The 16,842-nt window shown below is 53.7% G+C and overlaps 3 protein-coding genes across 3 annotated transcripts in view; 1 reads left to right on the top strand and 2 right to left on the bottom strand.

Annotated features, from left to right (window-relative positions):
- DNAJC17 (DnaJ heat shock protein family (Hsp40) member C17) overlaps positions 1-9,051 on the top strand; it is a 28,710-nt gene extending 19,659 nt beyond the window's left edge. Inside the window, exons 5-11 of the mRNA XM_052647231.1 lie at positions 776-861; positions 1,101-1,197; positions 1,759-1,802; positions 2,249-2,326; positions 3,132-3,212; positions 3,696-3,806; positions 8,820-9,051. Of these exons, the coding sequence (XP_052503191.1) occupies positions 776-861; positions 1,101-1,197; positions 1,759-1,802; positions 2,249-2,326; positions 3,132-3,212; positions 3,696-3,806; positions 8,820-8,942 (620 nt within the window). The 3' untranslated portion in view covers positions 8,943-9,051. The remainder of the gene's footprint in view (positions 1-775; positions 862-1,100; positions 1,198-1,758; positions 1,803-2,248; positions 2,327-3,131; positions 3,213-3,695; positions 3,807-8,819) is intronic.
- C10H15orf62 (chromosome 10 C15orf62 homolog) lies at positions 4,784-7,506 on the bottom strand. The gene is made up of 2 exons (XM_052647232.1): positions 6,803-7,506; positions 4,784-6,712 (listed from the first exon to the last, which is right to left on the bottom strand). Exon 2 carries the CDS (start codon positions 6,486-6,488, stop codon positions 5,958-5,960), a length of 531 nt encoding a protein of 176 aa, XP_052503192.1. The 5' UTR covers positions 6,489-6,712; positions 6,803-7,506; the 3' UTR covers positions 4,784-5,957.
- On the bottom strand, positions 9,025-12,945 carry GCHFR (GTP cyclohydrolase I feedback regulator). Its single transcript, XM_052647233.1, has 3 exons — positions 12,753-12,945; positions 10,927-11,021; positions 9,025-9,695 (listed from the first exon to the last, which is right to left on the bottom strand). The coding sequence occupies exons 1-3, from the start codon at positions 12,786-12,788 to the stop codon at positions 9,572-9,574; spliced, it is 255 nt and encodes an 84-aa protein (XP_052503193.1). The 5' UTR covers positions 12,789-12,945; the 3' UTR covers positions 9,025-9,571.
- Positions 12,946-16,842: the final 3,897 nt, after the last annotated feature.

Here is a 16,842-nt window from a genome sequence, read left to right as displayed (position 1 = left end):
CCACAAGATTGGCTCAGGCATTCTTCACTCAATTTTTCTCCCCTTCATCTTGCCTGTTTCACATCCGTATATTTATTATGCACATATACCATCCCCGTACCTCCATCAAAAACAAACAAACCTGGAGTTTAGGTAAGTGAAGTGAACAGAAAAGAAAGCAGCGAGTCCCAGACCTGGGAGAAGCATTTGCTGCAGCAGCTGGCCTGGGACAGAGCCACAGGCAGGTTTCTCTTGGAAGGTGGGAAGGGCTCCAGGCCCTGGGGTGATGTCCTTGCATGGAGGCTGCTGTCCCTGTAGCTGGGTCTGCAGTGAGGCTTGGTAAATGTGCGTTGAGGGGCAGGTAGAGGAGACAGTGGAAACTCAAGCACAGTGGTGGGAAAGAGCATTGAAGCCAAGGCAAGGTTACAGGCTGTGGTGCCAAACCGCAGGAACAGAGGCCGGCGGCTCCGCCCACTGGCAGCCCTGACCCATGGCCCTGGGCTGCTGACATCAGCACCCACCCACACCTTCATTGTTCAGAGAACCAGCTTGGTCAGCAGGAGCTGCTGTAACTCTTCCAGACCCCAGCCACTCAGCTGGAGCCTATACTCCTCCTTGTGACAACTTTTCTCAATGGATATGAATCTGGGAGCACATGGACATGGAGGGAGGGGGCAGAATTACTGAATGGGTTTATGCTACATGAGACATTGGGGTAGCAGCCAGAGCCAGGTGGGCTGGGGCCATGTGGAAACTGCTTAGACCAGACATTGGGTCATTCAACCCTTGTGCCTAGACCTGGAGGCCCGGGAGCGGCAGGCCCAGGCCCTCGGCAGCGAGGAGGAGGAGGAAAGCGGGAGCGCCACGACACTAGAGCAGGAGGTGAGCGTCCAGGCCCTGCAACCATCCGCAGGAGGAAGAGGCCGGTGGAACTAGAGGCTGCTGTGGCTGGGGTGGGCGTGCCCTTCCCACCTTCCCCTGTGGGATCTGGGTCGTCTGTCCCACCCGCAGGTTGCTGAGCCTAGCTTGCAGGTGGAACGTCCCAGGGACCTTTGCAAGGTGAGCCAACCTGGAATTGGATCTGCACAGAATTGTCACCCTCCCCAACCCCCGCTCTGCAGATCGAACGCCTGCGAGAAGAGGGTTCCCGGCAGCTGGAGGAACAGCAGAGGCTGATCCGGGAGCAGATACGTCAGGAACAGGAGCAGAGGTTGAGAGGTAAAAATCTGGCCCCCACACCAGCCTCCCACTCTGAGGTGGCTCACAGTGGCCACACTGGCTGCTCGGTGAAGTTGATCTGGAAGCTTCTACCTGCTGGAACCCTCCGGGTACCCCACTTGGACACATGCCACCTTTCCTTTCTTACAGTTCTCTGGGGCTTATTGGCTTTCCCTCTGCCTGAGATCTCTTGGCCGCATTTATGTTGGCTCTATTTTTGGAACAGATCACCAGGGCAGGGCGAGGAAGGCTCTGGGACACTTTGTTTCAGTAGAACTGTGAGGTCTATACCTCTGTCTCTTGCCCCCAGGAGGCATTCACAGCCCTCCTTGGTGGAGTGCTGATCATGGCCTCCAGCAGGCAGCTGGGCTGCTACCCTAAAGTGGCAGCTGGGGGTGAGGGTAGGATTGCTCCTACTTGCCCTGCCAGGCTCCACAGCAGGGCGGGGCACTGCTTTTGGACAAGAGTGATCTTTTCCAGGTCCTGTGGCCCTAGACTGTATCTCCCCTGGGGGAACCTCTCTATCACATTCTATCTTGCTAATTATCCTAAATTTTCTAGGAATGGCAGAAAATCCTGAAAACAAAGAAACCCCCAAGCTAAAGGTGAGCCCTGCAGGGTCTACAGGCCACCTCACACTGCCTCCTGTCAGCAAGAAGAGATGCTTCTGGGGACACCGGGGCTTGTGGTGGGGACACTGGATCTCTGGAAGCCACACCACCGCCCACATGCCATCCTTCCGTCGTCCCAAGGCCTGGGCGTCAGGATGGCCCATCAGAGCTGGCTGTGAAAGGCTGCTCTTAGCCCTGAAGGCTGCAGGGCAGCCCTCCCTGAGGCCTCTTGAAGGAGAGCATGTTGTAGGCTCTATAAGAGCCCTGAGACTGGCTGAGCAGGCCTCCTGCCTGTCCATTTTCCAAGGGGGATGCATTTCTGGGGGATGCTCCCTAGATCACCGCTGCCTTGAAGGCCAGAGGGGTGTCTGCTCAGGTGCAGGGTCTGGTCCTATTGAGAAGTCAGTGTTTAATGGTGGCCCCAACTGCTGTCTTTTCAGCTCAAGTGGAAGAGCAAGAAGGAAGCTGAGTCACAAGGTGGCTATTCCAGAGATGTCCTCCTGCGGCTCTTTCAGAAGGTCTGCTCTGCTGACTTCCCTCTTACCCATCATCTCAGTCCCCACGTAGCCCAAACCTCAGGATCTCCAGGCCTAACCTTCCTTCACATCTGTACCTGCCTTTTTTTTTTTTCTGTGCTGTAAACTATGTGGTAAGTCATTTCAGTTGGGTCTCTTTGTAACCCTATTTACTGGAACCTGCTAGGCTTCTCTGTCCATGGGATTTTCTAGGCGAGAATACTGGAGTGGGTTGTCGTGCCCTCCTCCAGGAAATCTTCCGCACCCAGGGATTGCACCCTTTTCACCTGCAGCTCCTGCATTGCAGGCGAATCTTTTTACTGCTCAGCTACCAGGGAAGCCATAAGCCACAGGATAGTCTAAAGACTTCTGCTCAAGCCATGGCCCTCCAGTCACTCATGTTGCCATGTGCCTCCTCCAGCCAGATCCAGCCCTTGTCATCCTTAGAAGTGAGGGGCTTGGCTGGGTGTATGGGGAGAGAGGAGGTGGGTGTCTGGCACTAAAGCTCCGTCCTCCCCATCTCCTTCAATCATAGAGGCAGCTGTGTGTCTCTGCTGGTCCAAATCCCCATGTCTGCCCAGCTCTCCTTTGCTGTCTCCTGCATTCCTGAAAACAAACAAACAAACAAACAAACACAAAAACCTTTCTTTCCCATCTCTGATATCCCCTCTTTGGGAACCTAGCAACAACAGGTTATCCCCAACCCAAAATGACCTGGTTGCTTCTGGGTGGCCTAGGCTTATCTCCAGTGTGATCTGGGCTGTCCTAAAGGCTGGGCCATGCTTACCGGGACCCCTTATCCTCACAGTACGGAGAGGTGCTCGACCTGGTGCTCTCCAGTAAGAAGGCAGGCACTGCTGTGGTAGAGTTTGCAACCGTCAAGGCTGCGGTGAGTGCTCTGTGGGGCTTTGGGGTCCACCAGCAGCCCTGCCATTCCAGGGGAGGAACTCAATTCTGTGGGCCCTCTGAGCTTAGGTGTCCCCACTCCTTGGGCCAGCTCAGAGCCAAGATTTCCCTGAGGCCCACAGGTCCTAGGAGAGGAGACACAGTGAGTGAAGGAATGAATAGGAGAATGTTCCAGAGATGGTGTCATTTCCTACTGCCTGGCTCCACACCCCTCACCCTCCCCTGGAAGCCAGTGTGCCTCCAGGTTGGGACCTTCACAGAGCCTTCTCCCCTCCCCGACTGCCTAGTCAGAAGACTCACGTTTCCCATGAGGAGGGTCAGAGCTTCAGCACACCATTGCGTGAAAGCTGCTCCACTTTGCTTGGAGGAGGAGAGGGCTGGTTCTGGTTCTTTCTGTAGGGGTAGAGAGAACCACTGTGTAGCTGACTGGAATGATGGGACTGGGACTGGCTGTTGTATTTGACAGGAGCTGGCTGTCCAGAATGAAGTGGGCCTGGTTGATAACCCTCTGAAGATTTCCTGGTTGGAGGGACGGCCCCAGAGTGCGATGGGCCACAACCACCCAGGACTGTCCCGGGTAAGGAGCCGGGCCTCACTGTTCTGGGCCTACTCAAGCTGCGGGGTGTCTCTTCCTATCTGGGCTCTTCTCAGGGCCCTTTCCTCACAAACCTGTCATCAGGACCACAGAGAGATTGGCAGGTCTGCTCACCCAAGCAGGAGGACTGTGATTCCTTGCTGCCTCTTGCCAGGCTGGCTTACCCTACCCACAACTCTTAGGCCTTACTTTCTGTGTTCTGGTCTCCCTTGGGAGCTCTCATCATCATCCAAAGGTGTTGCCATGGCCTGTGGGTTGTTTGGTTGCTGTGTGAAGCATTTGGTGCTGAGATGACCCGGCACTTCAGGGAACGGCTGGGTGAGGAGGGTGGCTGCCTCCTTCCCCAGCTTCCTTCCAGGTGTGTCTGTGGCTGTCCCAGACAGGGACCTACTGTCAAGAGGCAACATCTCCTCTTTAGAAATAACACTGGCTACGCTGCCGACACTGAGGTGCTACCTGGTGCCCGACTCTTGGGGGGAAGCACAGACTTGAGCTGACACACACCACGTACCAGCTCTTAGTCCCCACAGCCCCACGAAGGCTTGTGTTCACTCCTCCCCCATACACACACATATATATACACACTCCCGGCCCAGGTCACACCTGCCCCCGCTTTGGTGGGGCAAGAGCTCTCCCTTCTCTGAAGCGTCTGGGGGTCTGTGCCTCAGGCTGATATGCTCCAGCCCCTCTGGGGGGAAGAGTGCCCCTCAGCAGGTCAGGAAGGGCTCTGCTCCCACTGCCTCTGGCGTGTTCCCCTGCTCTCTGACATGGCCCTCACCTGTGAGGATGGGGTACTGTCTGGAGTGTGTCCCAGACCCTGGACAGAGGAGGAAAGGGAGCTGCTCTGAGCCTGACCTGGGACTCTCTTTAGAGACTGTTTCTCTCTCCCCTCATCCCTGGTAAGTCCCAGCATTTCACAGCCCCAGATGACACGCCATAGGCTATGTAATAAAGAACTTTATTTATCATCTGCACCCCCAGGGAAGCTTTCCGATCGGCATGTGCACACAGAGTAGAAACGGGGAGCCCATAAGGCTTGCATCGTGGAGGTAGTGTGTGCCAGAACCACATGCCGCCAGCCAGGCTCCGGCTCCAGGTCTTCTGGCCAGGCGTCAGGGCAGCGCTGCAACCCGCATCATCAGAGTCCTTGAGCAAAGCTCCTTGGTCCTGGTGGTGATTCTGGAGACCAGCTGTGCCTCTTCACTGTAACAGCCTTGAGCTTTGTGTCCGTCCCCTGATCAGACCTCCCATATTCTCGTGGGTGCAGGAAGGAGGGAAAACTGCACTATATTTCGTTGATTTCCCCAGGGCTCCTATCACAAATATTTCCAAGAATTCCCCAAAGCCTCTCTTCTGAAGCTGTCTGTGCCTGACATCCCCTCGAGTTCCTTCCTTGGGCTCCAGGGAGTGCTCCGGGCAGCTGTGTTGGCATTTTGAGTCTCACGCCCCCTTTCCTGCTAGTGATTTCTTTGGACTTTTTCCTGAGTTACTCTCTGTATCTCCCCCAGCCTCACTCTTCCTACCCCACAAGCCTCTCCCTTCCCTGGCAGGTCCCATATGCTTCCCTTACCCCCACCAGGCTATGGTCTAGGCCTGTGTGGCCCAACAGAACTTTCTCCAGTGACGTTAACGTTCACCGTTTGCCGTTCAGTGTGGTAACCCTTAGTCATATGTGGCTGCTGAGCACTTGAAATGTGGCTAGTGTGACTGGGATGACTTTTTTATTGTATTTAGTTTTAATTAGTGTGACTTTAAACAGCCACATGTAGGAGCTGGCACAGCGCACCCATCTTTGAGCCCAGTCTGTGTCCTCCTCTCCGAGACTTGCCCTTACGCCGCTGTCCCTCTGCGTGGCCCCTGTGGCTGCAGGTGTGGCCTCCCTTCCCAGCCTAGCTAGCTGTCTTCAGGGCTCCTGCCAGCAGGCACCCCCCTCACATTTCTGGCTTGCCTCTATACCTCTGTCCCTCCACCATGGGGTGATTCAGAGAACTGTTCAGGACCCCAGGGGTTGGGGAGGGGCAGGCAGGGACCTGGATTTCTATCCCTACCTTAATCCCCGACTGTCCCCTCTTCTCTGGGTCCCCAGGCTCCCACCTCTTTCAGTCACCCCACCTCTGCCCACCCTCCTCCCATTCAGAAGCTGAGCTCACTGGGAAATTGCTCTCTCAGCATCTGCAGAACCTCCTCAAGAAGTGAAATCCCCAGGTCCACTTTGAAGGAGAAGAAGGGATCACTGAGGTCCGGAGCAGGTGTCCTCTGGAAGGGGGGCGTGTCCGTAAGGTCCTCCTCGGAGGACTGGTGGAGGGTGTCTGCCACGGAGAGCGTGGAGGGCAGGGTGGCAGAGTAGGCGGCAGTGTACTCTGCGGAGGGGGCCTCTAGGATGTTGGGGCAGCTGAAGCTTTCCCGGTAGAGACGCGGCGGTTTGGGCGGGGCCAGCAGGGTGGCCCGGGGCTGCTCGTCCCCCCACAGTGGCAGGCGCCGGCCATCCGGTCTCCCTCGCAGCTCCCGGATGACCTCTCTGTTGCTGTACTCCTCATGGTCCCCCCCAGCCGTGCTGGCCTGACTGAGCACGCTGCCCTGTCGCCGGAGTCTCCGCGGCCGCCCCAGGCTCAGCCGCTTGAAGAAGGAGGGGCTGCGGAAGGAGCCTTTGCGCCAAGTCTCCATAGGGCCGTGGGGAGCCCTCAGACCAGCCTCGTACCTCAGAAGCCTGGTCAACGGCAGCTGGGGACCATCGAGCCCCGCTGGAGCAGTGAACAGCGAGAATCAGGCAGCCCTCGAGGGCAGAAGCAGAGGCCTCCGGGTTTCTGCTCAGCACGAAGCGTGGGCGAGCATCCTGGATGATGAGAGGGCGTGCAGGGCAGTCCAGGAGAGCCGAGAGCTGGGAGTGCCTGGCGACAGGAGTTTCACAGAGGGGCAGGAGTGGCCCGGTTACTCGGTAGGGTAGTGGAAAAACCCCAGGAGGAGGAAACAGCACTTACGGAGCTGGAGTTCGGGCAGCTGTGGTAGATGAGGGCTGCGTTGTCTTCCGTGGGGCTGGGCTTCTCACCGGCTCGGCTGGCTTCTCCCTGGCCCGGGCAGGGGACCGGCCTCTCCGCTGGTAGCTCCGACTGTGATTAGTGGCTTGGCTGTTGTGACTCTGCGTGTGGCGGTGGAGATGTTTTGTTGTCTTCAGTTGACTCAGTCAGGTGGGAAGTCGCGTTCAGGCTCTGAGGTAATTGCAGCATCTTGCAGGCTGGGGTTTGGGCTGCGCGGCCAACACCCTGGGGCACCAGGGAGCTGTAGATTCCTCTGGGGGCTGTCCGGGCAGCCCTGCTCTGTGTCACCACACTGCCTCCTCTTCCTCCACAGCCCCAGTGCTCTGGGCCCTGGTGGGCAGCCCGGCTCTCCAGCTCCTGTGTGTCTGGAGTGAGGAACTCAGAGGTGGGAGTTGACTGAAAGACAGGCTTGTGGAATGACTGTTGGGGAAGGAAGGGACCTGTCACTGGTGTGGGTGACTCAGACCTGGGGCCAAGTGACAGGCCCTCATTAGCAGAACCCACAGGGATGGGGAGGAGGAAAGAGGCAGAGGGTGTGTTAAGGGTGGGCAGCCCTGCACCTATAAAGCGCTGGCTCCTCCCAGGGGCATGCCAAGGGTGACTTCAGGTATTCTCAGCAGAGCAGCATTACCTCGGGGACGGGAGAACTGACCTCCCCTTGGCCTGACATCAAACCTGGCTGCTGTTTCCTCACCCTTCCTTGATTTACCCAGATGGCCTCAGGGCAGGAAAGGACAGTTGAGGGCCAGGGTCCTACCTTCCTGTCAGGCTGTGTGGACCTCATCTGGGGTCTGTCCTCTGGGGAAGGGGCTGGGCCAAGCCTAAGAGGTGGGCCTGGTGGAGAGGGCAACTCTCCTTGAAGTTGCTGCAGCTTGGGAGAGAGGAGGAGGCGTGGGGTTGTTGGGAGGAACAGGGGGATTTGGGCTGAGTAACACTTCCTGGTTCCGTACATCCCCGGCTCCAAACCAGTTGGCCAGGGCCTAGCATCTTAACCCTAGCCACTCCCTTTTAATTCCCTGGGTCACTGACCACCAAACTTTCTTCTTGGCTTGTTCCGTGAAGGTGCACCAGCTTGGGGTACTACAAGAAGCTCTCTGCTCTGCAGCACCCCCTGACCTGGCTTTCTTCTGTGCCACTCCTGGTGGGCTTCACCTATATTCACACAGCTTCAGCTGCAAGGAGGGAGGAAGTGGATCTAAGACCCACTGCAGACCTTATCAGGGCATGAGTTTCGGTGGCTCGGGGCTCTCCTGCAGAGCCACCTCTCCAGCCCACAGCCTTGGCTTACTGAGGTGGTTGTTTATTATTCTTTTGATTATTAAAATACTGCCCTCTTTAATCTCTCACACTGTGCTGGCAAGATCATAAAAGAAGCAGCCAGGGCCCTGCCCTCCGGGAGCCCCGGTGTGTATTTTTAGGAGGCAGGCTGGCCTCTTGTTTCCCTCTCCTCCTAGGGTGGGGCTCCCTCTGTGTCCTTAGCAGGAGCCAGACCACAGGAAGGGAGGGCATCTGGGAGGGGGCAGTGCTCTCACCTCCTCCTGGCAGAGCCGGTATATTTCTGCACCTTCAACAAACCCTCTTCCCTGGGAACTGATGGAAGGCAGAAACCATGGGGTGGAGGACATGAGGGAGACCAGGGCCTGGCTAGAGCATGAGAAGTGAGTCACCGAGCTGCCTGCAGATGCGAAGGGCCTGGGAGAGGGGGAGGCGGGGTGGGGTGGCAGCTGCTTGATGGGCTGGAGGGAGGCAGCTGAGCAGCTGGCCTGGCGCCAAAGGCCTGCTTGCTGTGAGGGAATATGGGTGGCTTGGGGTTGGGGGATGTTCCAGGGTCCTCCCTTTCCCGGGCAGCCTTCTCCTTGACCGTTGGTGGCGGCTCTGCCTAGGCCCCGCCCTCCAAGCCTGGAGTCTGTGGGACACTGCCCTGCCACCCTGATCCCTCCCTGTCTCCCTCTGTCCTCAGGGCTCGGTGGTGTCCGAGAGGGACTACGAGAGCCTTGTCATGATGCGCATGCGCCAGGCAGCTGAGAGGCAGCAGCTGATCGCCCAGATGCAGCAGGAGGACCAGGCGGGGCAGCCCACGTAACCTCCTGCCTCCAGCCCTCCCCTCCCACAGCCTTTTCTTAAACATCACCAATAAACTTTCTGTTTTTTAAGAGTCTACCTCTATTGCATACATAGGTATAGGGTGTGGGCCTACCCAAGCGTGGTCCTGGTTTCTGGGCTCCGCCCAGGCCTGGCTTTCCCTCCCAGGGAGTGGGCAGACCCCAGGGAGGTGCTCCACTTGGTGAGAGTCAGTGGCCAGCAGAGCAGAGGAGCAACCTCTCATCACAGCCCTTTATTGGCTTGGACTAGCTATGCAGGCCCCACCCACCCAGTCCTGGAGCCATGCTCCACAGGGGTACCCAGCTCCCTGCCAGGGGCAGCCTGGCTCATCAGCCCCTCAGTTTTTGATAGAACAGGGCCTCCTCCAGGGCCTGGGCCTGGCCTGAAGCTGGAGGGGCAGCTGAGGGCACTAGGGCCAGGGGCCCTACCCTTCCACACTGTTCGAGACAGGTTTCAGAGAAGGCCATTCACTGCCCAGTGGTGCTGGGCCAAGGAGAAGGATGATTTGGGAAGAAGGGGCAGGGCGGTGAGCAAGGCAGGGTCCTGGGGTCAGGGTCCATGGCAGCCACTCGAAAGAAGGGGTGACTGGCGCTCCTCAGTGTGGGAGGGTCACTCCTTGTGCAGGCACCACACCAGCGTCTGGCCCACCCCTGTCATGCTCAGCACACGGAAGCCCCTGCGCTCCAGCTTGTCCAGGACTATTCGAGGAGGGTCATTCACGTAGTACTCAGAGCTGCGAAGAGAAGGAGAGTGGCATGAGAGGGTACACAGCACAGCCGCGTACAAACCTAGTATCTGCTGCAGACTTGGCCTAGTCACGAGTACTCCTAACAGGACTGCTGTTTGCAGGTGGCCTTCTGCAAATGTTCCCTCCCCTGTCTCCTGCTTAGCTCTTTGTATCATCTCATTTATTCCTCTTAACAACCTAAGGGAGGTACTGTTATTCCCATTTTATTTATAAGAGAATCAAGAGGGGTAAAGCAGCTTTTCTGATGTCATGCAGATAGTAACACCTCTGTTAGTCTGAGAATAGCCCACATGCCCTGGGTCACTGCCAATTTAGAGGGAGCAGCCTCCTTTCCCAGGGCCATCCCCCAGGCCTCTGTCCTCTTGCCTGGCTGTCCTGTAGTCCTGGAGCAATAAGGTTGGCCTTCAAGAGCTCCTGGCTGTTGGTGCTGCCCCCTAGGATGGAGAGTGCTTGGTTTCCCTTCTTTCAGGGTTAATTGATTCTGAAGGGCCATCAGGTAGATAAAGAGCTCAAGCCCCAGGCTGGGCATCTCAGAGACAAAAGCCTTATGGCAAAGGGATGGGGTTGGCTTCAGCCCTGCAATCCTGACCAAGGGGCTAGGGCCAGCTCACCTCTTTCCCAACTGGGGTACACTCTGGTGACCTTTCTTAGCAGTTCTAGCCTGTGTGGACAGGATTCTCCCTGTCCACTGGGTAGGAAGGAATGAGGGGTAGAAGAGGAATTAATGATCACTGTTAAGACTTGGAGCTGGGGTGAAGGATGCCGAGGGAAGTGGTTAAGTCCCCAGGCAGCAGCTGAACTGGAAGCAGGACCCAGGCATCCTGTTTCTAGGGCTGAGCTTTGTTACTCATTCAGCTCTTCAAGCCAGAGTCTTTCTCTGTGCCTGTCTTGGCCTTGATGGGATTCACCTTAGAGATGAAAGGGTAAGGCAAGAAGCAGTGCACTAGCAGAAGTCTATACTCAGGGGACTGGACTCTGTCCTGGTACCTTGTCCAGGGGCTCCCTTGTGAAGGGAGGGCCAATGGAAAAGCTCTCAGAGCAAGTCTGGGGGGCTGTGGTGAGGCTGCATAGATGGGACCCACCCTACAGAGGACAGATCCTCAGGATACAGGCAGAGGGGTCCTGAGGCTGGGCAGGGGCATTTTCTTGTGTAAATGGAACAAAGACAGGCCTCGGGGCTGCTGGGGAGAAGAGTCTTAGGAATGCTACTACTTACAAGTTGTTTCCCAGGACACTTCTTTTTGAGGCCCCCAGATGCTGCATCAGTTCTGGATCTGAGTACTCATCGCCCACCATGGTGGGGCCCACCTCCTGCAAGGTAAGCCACAGAGGCTGCTTGGCTGTCTGCCAGGTCAAGGTATGCAGTTAGCCTTTATCTGAGCCCACTTCAGTTAAAGGCTGGAGGAAGAGGGAAGGAATCTTAGGGGCTAAACACAAGCTGGGAAGGGGTGGAGTCTGTCAGTCATCAGACTGAGCAATGTGAGGCCTCCTTGACCCCTCTAGGCTGGACTGGGCAGTGCCCAGCACTGGCACCTTCATGCCAGGCACCACTGCGTGTATCTGTATCAGAATCATCCAGAGAACAGAGAAATGCAAATGTATGTCCACATAAAAACTTGCACAGACAGTAGCATTATTCATAGTAGCCAAAAAGTAGAAACAACCGAAATGTTTGTCAACTGATGAGTGGATAAATGAAATGTGATATAGCCTTTCAGTGGAATTTTATTTGACAATAAAGAGGGATGAGTACTGATGCATGCTACAATATGGATGAACCTTGAAAACATCATGTAAGTGAAAGAGGCCAAAGACCATATATTATGATGAAAAGTAGGCGAGTGGTTACCTAGGGCTGAGGGGCCCAGGAGAAATGAGTGACAGCTAAGGTTCAGGGTTTGGGTATAGGGTTTCTATTTAAGGTGACGAAAATTGTTCTAAATGTTCTAAAATTGTTTATGGTCATGGTTGAACAATTCTGAATAAGCCAAAACAAACCAAAACCCAATCCTGTTGAACTGTACACTTTAAATTCGTGACTTCTGTGGTTATATATATCATATACCAATGAAACTGCTAGTTTAAAAAATTGCTTCAGGAGCACTGAATTCCCAAACTCCAGGCTTACAGAGTGTTTCCGGAGATCTGGGAAGGGACCCAGGAGTCTACATTTTACCATCTGCACAGCTGGCTGGCTCTTAAACCACTGCCAAGACTTCTCCCATCCAGTGGAGAGCTCATCTGCTACTTCCTGCATCTCTAGGGAACCATGTACGTCCAGATGGATCACGGGAGCACTGGAGAGGTAGGGGGCAGACGAGCGTCCTGCTGCCCAGGTTGGGGACCCAGTCACATTCTGTACAGTCAGCACCTTCTTTTTGCAGAGGAAACTGTGCCCAGGGAAAGGGGCGTGGCTTTACTGTTGAATGGATGTTCTCACACCTCTAACCCTCCTGGTCATGTCCGGGTTCTTTCTTCTTTCTTTTCTAAGGTCTCAGAAGAGCTCTTCCTGGAGTGCCTAAGGGCGCAGGTCGTAGCTGTAGGCGGGCCACTTGGCACAGGGGTCTCAGGGTCGTAGCACATCCTTTTCTTTTTCAAACCTCCTTTCCTTAGGTTAGTCCATTCCTCCCACCCCTCAATTGCCCGGAGGAGCGGCTCTGTGGAGGGCAATGGTTGCTGCGCTTGAGAGAGCAGGACTTTCTGAGTTTCTCAGAGGTTTCGACCTCCCGCAGGCAGGTAGGACCTGAGCCGCAGGCGCCCGGAACTCCTGGGTGGCGGGGACGCACGCACGTAGTCCCCCTACCCGGCGCTGGAGGGGCCCGGCGGCCGGAAGGGCCCGGCCGCCGGAGCTCCCTAGTCCCTGGATCCAGGCAGGGTCCGAGTTCCAACCTCCTCCGCCGCCCGCGGGGGCGTGTCCCAGGCGGCTTCCGCGTCCCGGCACCCGCAGGCGTCGCCCGGGAGGGAGGCGCCAAGGTGCGGCCGGCAGCGTCCCCCCGCCCGGGGCCCAAAGCCAACTCCCAGGGACGGGCAGCGGGTACTCACCATGCGTATCTGGGTGCTGATGAGCAGGTAGGGCATGGTGCGTGCGTCCCGGCCAGGCTCCTTCCCTGGACTTTAGGTCGGGCGCCGACGCCAGCCCTTCAAGGCTCCGGGACTGCGACCAGCCGCCTGGAGTCCAGTTACTCCGACTCTGGCCTCCGGTTGCGCCAATCCCTGAGCTCCTGGTCCGTAAGCCCCTCGACCGGCCAATCAGGAGCGGGCGCCCTTGACGCGCCTGGAGCTCGGTGATTCGAGACCCGCCCCAGCCCTAGGGCAGCTCACTGGGACCCTGTGTTGTCACCCGCCGCTTCCGAGGGTCGTCCGGCCGCGAGGAGGGACCTCTGTTGGGTAGTGGGGGGATCGCTCCCGCACCGGTGCGCCGGAGCTAGGAGCGGCCCCCGAGCTCTCTCTGCTGGCTGCGTTGTGCCGTGGCGCCCAGCGCGCGTGTTGACCTTGCACCCCGTTATTGCAACACCTCCAGTAACAGGTTCCAAAGTCCTGCTGGTCCCCGTCCCAGCCCCTGTGAAGCCCAACAGGAAGCAAAGGGCGACCCCACTGAGGTCTCCCAAGCTTCTGCCCACCTCACCCAAAGACTCCTCTAAAACGTTTATCGGATCCCTACTTCCCGACCGAAGACAGGTTCTCCGGAGATTCCTTAAGCGCACAGAAGACAGGCAGGAGACCCACTCGGTGCACTGCGCATTCCTGCCTCCCCGACTGTAGTTCCTAGTACAGCGGCGGAACTTTTCATTTCTGTGGCCTTGTAGGTAAGTATGTAAGAGAACTGAGCACTTTGCTGAGTGCCAGGCCTAGAGAGACTGAAACCAATGGAATCTGGCCGTTCAGAGAGCTTTCCATGAAGCTGGAGAGACACCGCACACGTGCAGGAAACCACAAGGCAACACCTGGGACAAAAGAAACTTCCCCGAACCAACCACCGAAGAGAGCGGCGAGTTCTCCTCCACGTGTTCACGCCCTCATCTGGATGTATCAAAATCTGACAGCATTCTTCATCTGCCTTGTTGTGAAATCTGCCTTGTTGTGAAATCTGCCTTGTTGTGATTGGTTTTTGAAAAAAGAAAAGCAAAACAAAGGCAAACTGTAACCTTCCCTCCTGGACTCTTGAAAAATCTTCGCTTCACTGAAGGGCACATACAGGGCTCTCTCTGTGCCTCCAGCACTTTGACCGATGAGAGAAATACAAGGGATAAACAGCAAGTTGTAACCCTAAAGAAGGAGCTTCCCTGATAGCTCAGGGAAGTGGTAAGGAATCTGCCTGCCAATGCAGGAGGTGCAGGAGGCTCGGATTCAACCTCTGGGTTGAGAATTTCCCCTGGAGAAGGAAATGGCAACCCACTCCAGTATTCTTGCCTGGGAAATCCCATGGAGAGAGGAGCCTGGGGGATAAGCCCGTGGGGTCACAAAAGAATCAGACACGACTTAGAAGCTAGACAACCCTAAAGGATCCTTCCTGGTCTGATCTATTGTTCTGTACTCTCTTTCCATATTTTCTACCTCCAGGACTAGAAGTTCAGCTGGAGAGATAAGACATATTTATACTTAACAAAGGATTTGTTAAACTAAAAATTAATGCCCAGGATATATAAAGAAATCTTACAAATTAGGAAGAAAAATGGACAAATGACTCGATTAGGCACTTTTCAAAAAAGAGAGTGGAAATAGGCAATAAACATAAATCATGATGTTAAATACCATTAGAAATTCAGAAATGCATATTAAACCACAACGAGATAATGCTTTACAGATTTGAAAACAAATCAAAATGTGTGAGCATCATATATTGGTGAGGATGTCTAACAGTTGAAGCATGAAGCATTACTGTTCGGATTACAAATTGTTATGATAGATACAATCACCTTGGAAAACAATTTGGCATCATCCAGTAAAGCTTAAGATGTTCATTACTGTGACCCACCTAACCTCTCATCGATAAACCTAGGAAAACTCACTGACTGCATCAAGAATATTAAAAAGAATATTCATAACAGCACTGTTTGTAATTAGCAAAAAGCTGGAAACAGTCTTTATTGCCATCTGAAATAGAACAAGTTTTTGCGATTCATACAATGGAAACTATAGCAATAAAAATGAATGAAAAAGCAAATATTGGGGAAAATATAGAATAATTCTATTTACCTAAAGCTCACAAACATGCAAAAATAAACAATTTGAAGGAAATGATAAATGTAATATTCAGGGTAGTGGTTACCTCTGAGAGAAGAGAAAGGGATAAAGCAGAGACAGAAATGCAGGGTTCTTAAAAGACAAAAGTGATGTTCTTCTTACACTAGGATGTGGGTACAGAGGATTATAAATGTACTCAGTTTTTATACATATAAGTATTATTTTGTAGCCATTAAATATTTTGTAAGAACAATCCTTTTTAAATGTCAAGTGTCTTAGAGGTAAGGCCATCATCCCAAGGCATATGTCACCTCTCTTGAAAGAGCCAGGTACATAAGGCTCTCATGTTCTGGGCAGAGACCAGAACAGGGATTTGCAGTGTGCTCTACTCTCTCAGGCTGGACTGTGGAGGGGTGGGGAGGAAACAGGAGGGCAGACTATCTCAGACTGCCAGGGATTTATTAAATTTGCAAAACTGGTCTGTAGATGCAGCATAAGATAGAGTGCTCCATCCAGAATCACCTACCCCACTGCTGACTGCCCTGTCAGAGGCATGTACACCAGATAACATCTTTAATATCCAGGAGGAAATGAATTCCCTTACTTGGTTTTCCCATCTGGCTTCACCTCTTGCCACAATCAGTTTATCTGGCAGATCTTCCTCCCACATAAAAGGGGGAGAAATTGTTCTTCTAAACAACTCAGCTTTTCATTATGAAAATCAAACTGTGTCCACAGGGTTAACAAAGGCTTATGACTAGCAAATTATTACCTTGTTTTACAGAACAATAGATAAGAAACAACTTGTTTAAAAACCCCCTCTGCTTGTAAACTCCCTTCACTGATTAAGCTAGCTTTAAATTGTGTTTTATTTTTTTTTCCTCTCTCTCTCTAATTTCATACCCTTCAAGCATCACATAGCCTGGGTAATATATCACAAGACTCCTTAACCACCCCTACAGATAACAGCTTTGAAGTGTGGGTCGCTATAGCAACGGGAGCTCAAGTTGTTTCTTAGGAACTTGGAATCAGTTCATGTTCTGTTCAAGCTAGCTAAGACTGGTTGGGAACACTGACCCTAAAACTGGGCCCACACAGGTGTCCAATGAATAGCCTTTTGACATAAGAGGGTCAAAACTCCACCATCAGATCATGCTAAGCGCCTGCATTTTTAAACATGCATCCCATGAAGAAGTGTATAACCCAGATATGGCCACACAGAACACCATTTACCTTACCTTTTCCTATCTCTAATCACCTTCCCCCATGCCTAAGATCACCCTGTGATCTTAGATTTTTTTTTTTTTTTTAACTTTGGCTGTGCTAGCTCTTGTTGTGGCAGTTGGGATTCTCCAGTTGTGATTAGAGGGGCTTAGTTGCTCCCCAGCATGTGGAATCTTGGTTCACCGACCAGGGATTAAATCCATGTCCCCATCATTGGAAGGCGGATTCTTAACACTGTACCAACAGGGAAGTCCCCCACCCTGTTTCTTTATATCTCAAGCCTTCAGAGAGGCGGATCTGAGATTTGTTCTCCTGTCTCCTGGCTTGGCTGCCTTGTTAATGAATTGTTTTTCTGCTGCAAACCTCTATGTTTTAGCATTTGACTTGCCATGTTTTGAGCAAATAAATCTGGTTTGGTAACAAAAGCAATATCAGTGTGGCAGGGGCTGGATATTGGTCATTCTTTATTTCCTTCCTTCCTCCATGCAGCGTTTATGGATGGTCTTTGCATTAGAGCTGTGCTAGGCATAGGGAATGGATCAGGCATGAACTCCATCCTAGAAGAGGAAGCAGTCCAGTGGGTAGAGAGTCTAGAAAGCAAATATTTATAGAACCAATTGTAATAGAGGTAACCAAGCCTCAAAGACAAAGAACATATTGATTCCACTAAGAAAATAATTAATTAAATAGGTTTTTATTCCCTCCAAAGCAAAAATACTAAGGT

This window comes from Budorcas taxicolor, chromosome 10 (genome assembly GCF_023091745.1).
Source record: "Budorcas taxicolor isolate Tak-1 chromosome 10, Takin1.1, whole genome shotgun sequence".
Classification (NCBI taxonomy): domain Eukaryota; kingdom Metazoa; phylum Chordata; class Mammalia; order Artiodactyla; family Bovidae; genus Budorcas; species Budorcas taxicolor.
This window is presented reverse-complemented; position numbering and strand designations above follow the sequence as displayed.

Coding starts and splice junctions, on each gene's coding strand:
- C10H15orf62 (XM_052647232.1), bottom strand. CDS start 6,488: ATGGAGACTTGGCGCAAAGGCTCCTTCCGCAGCCCCTCCTTCTTCAAG.
- GCHFR (XM_052647233.1), bottom strand. CDS start 12,788: ATGCCCTACCTGCTCATCAGCACCCAGATACGCATG. Junction 11,022..12,752: donor TCAGCACCCAGATACGCATG/GTGAGTACCCGC, acceptor CTTACCTTGCAG/GAGGTGGGCCCCACCATGGT. Junction 9,696..10,926: donor AGTGTCCTGGGAAACAACTT/GTAAGTAGTAGC, acceptor TTCTCTTCGCAG/CTCTGAGTACTACGTGAATG.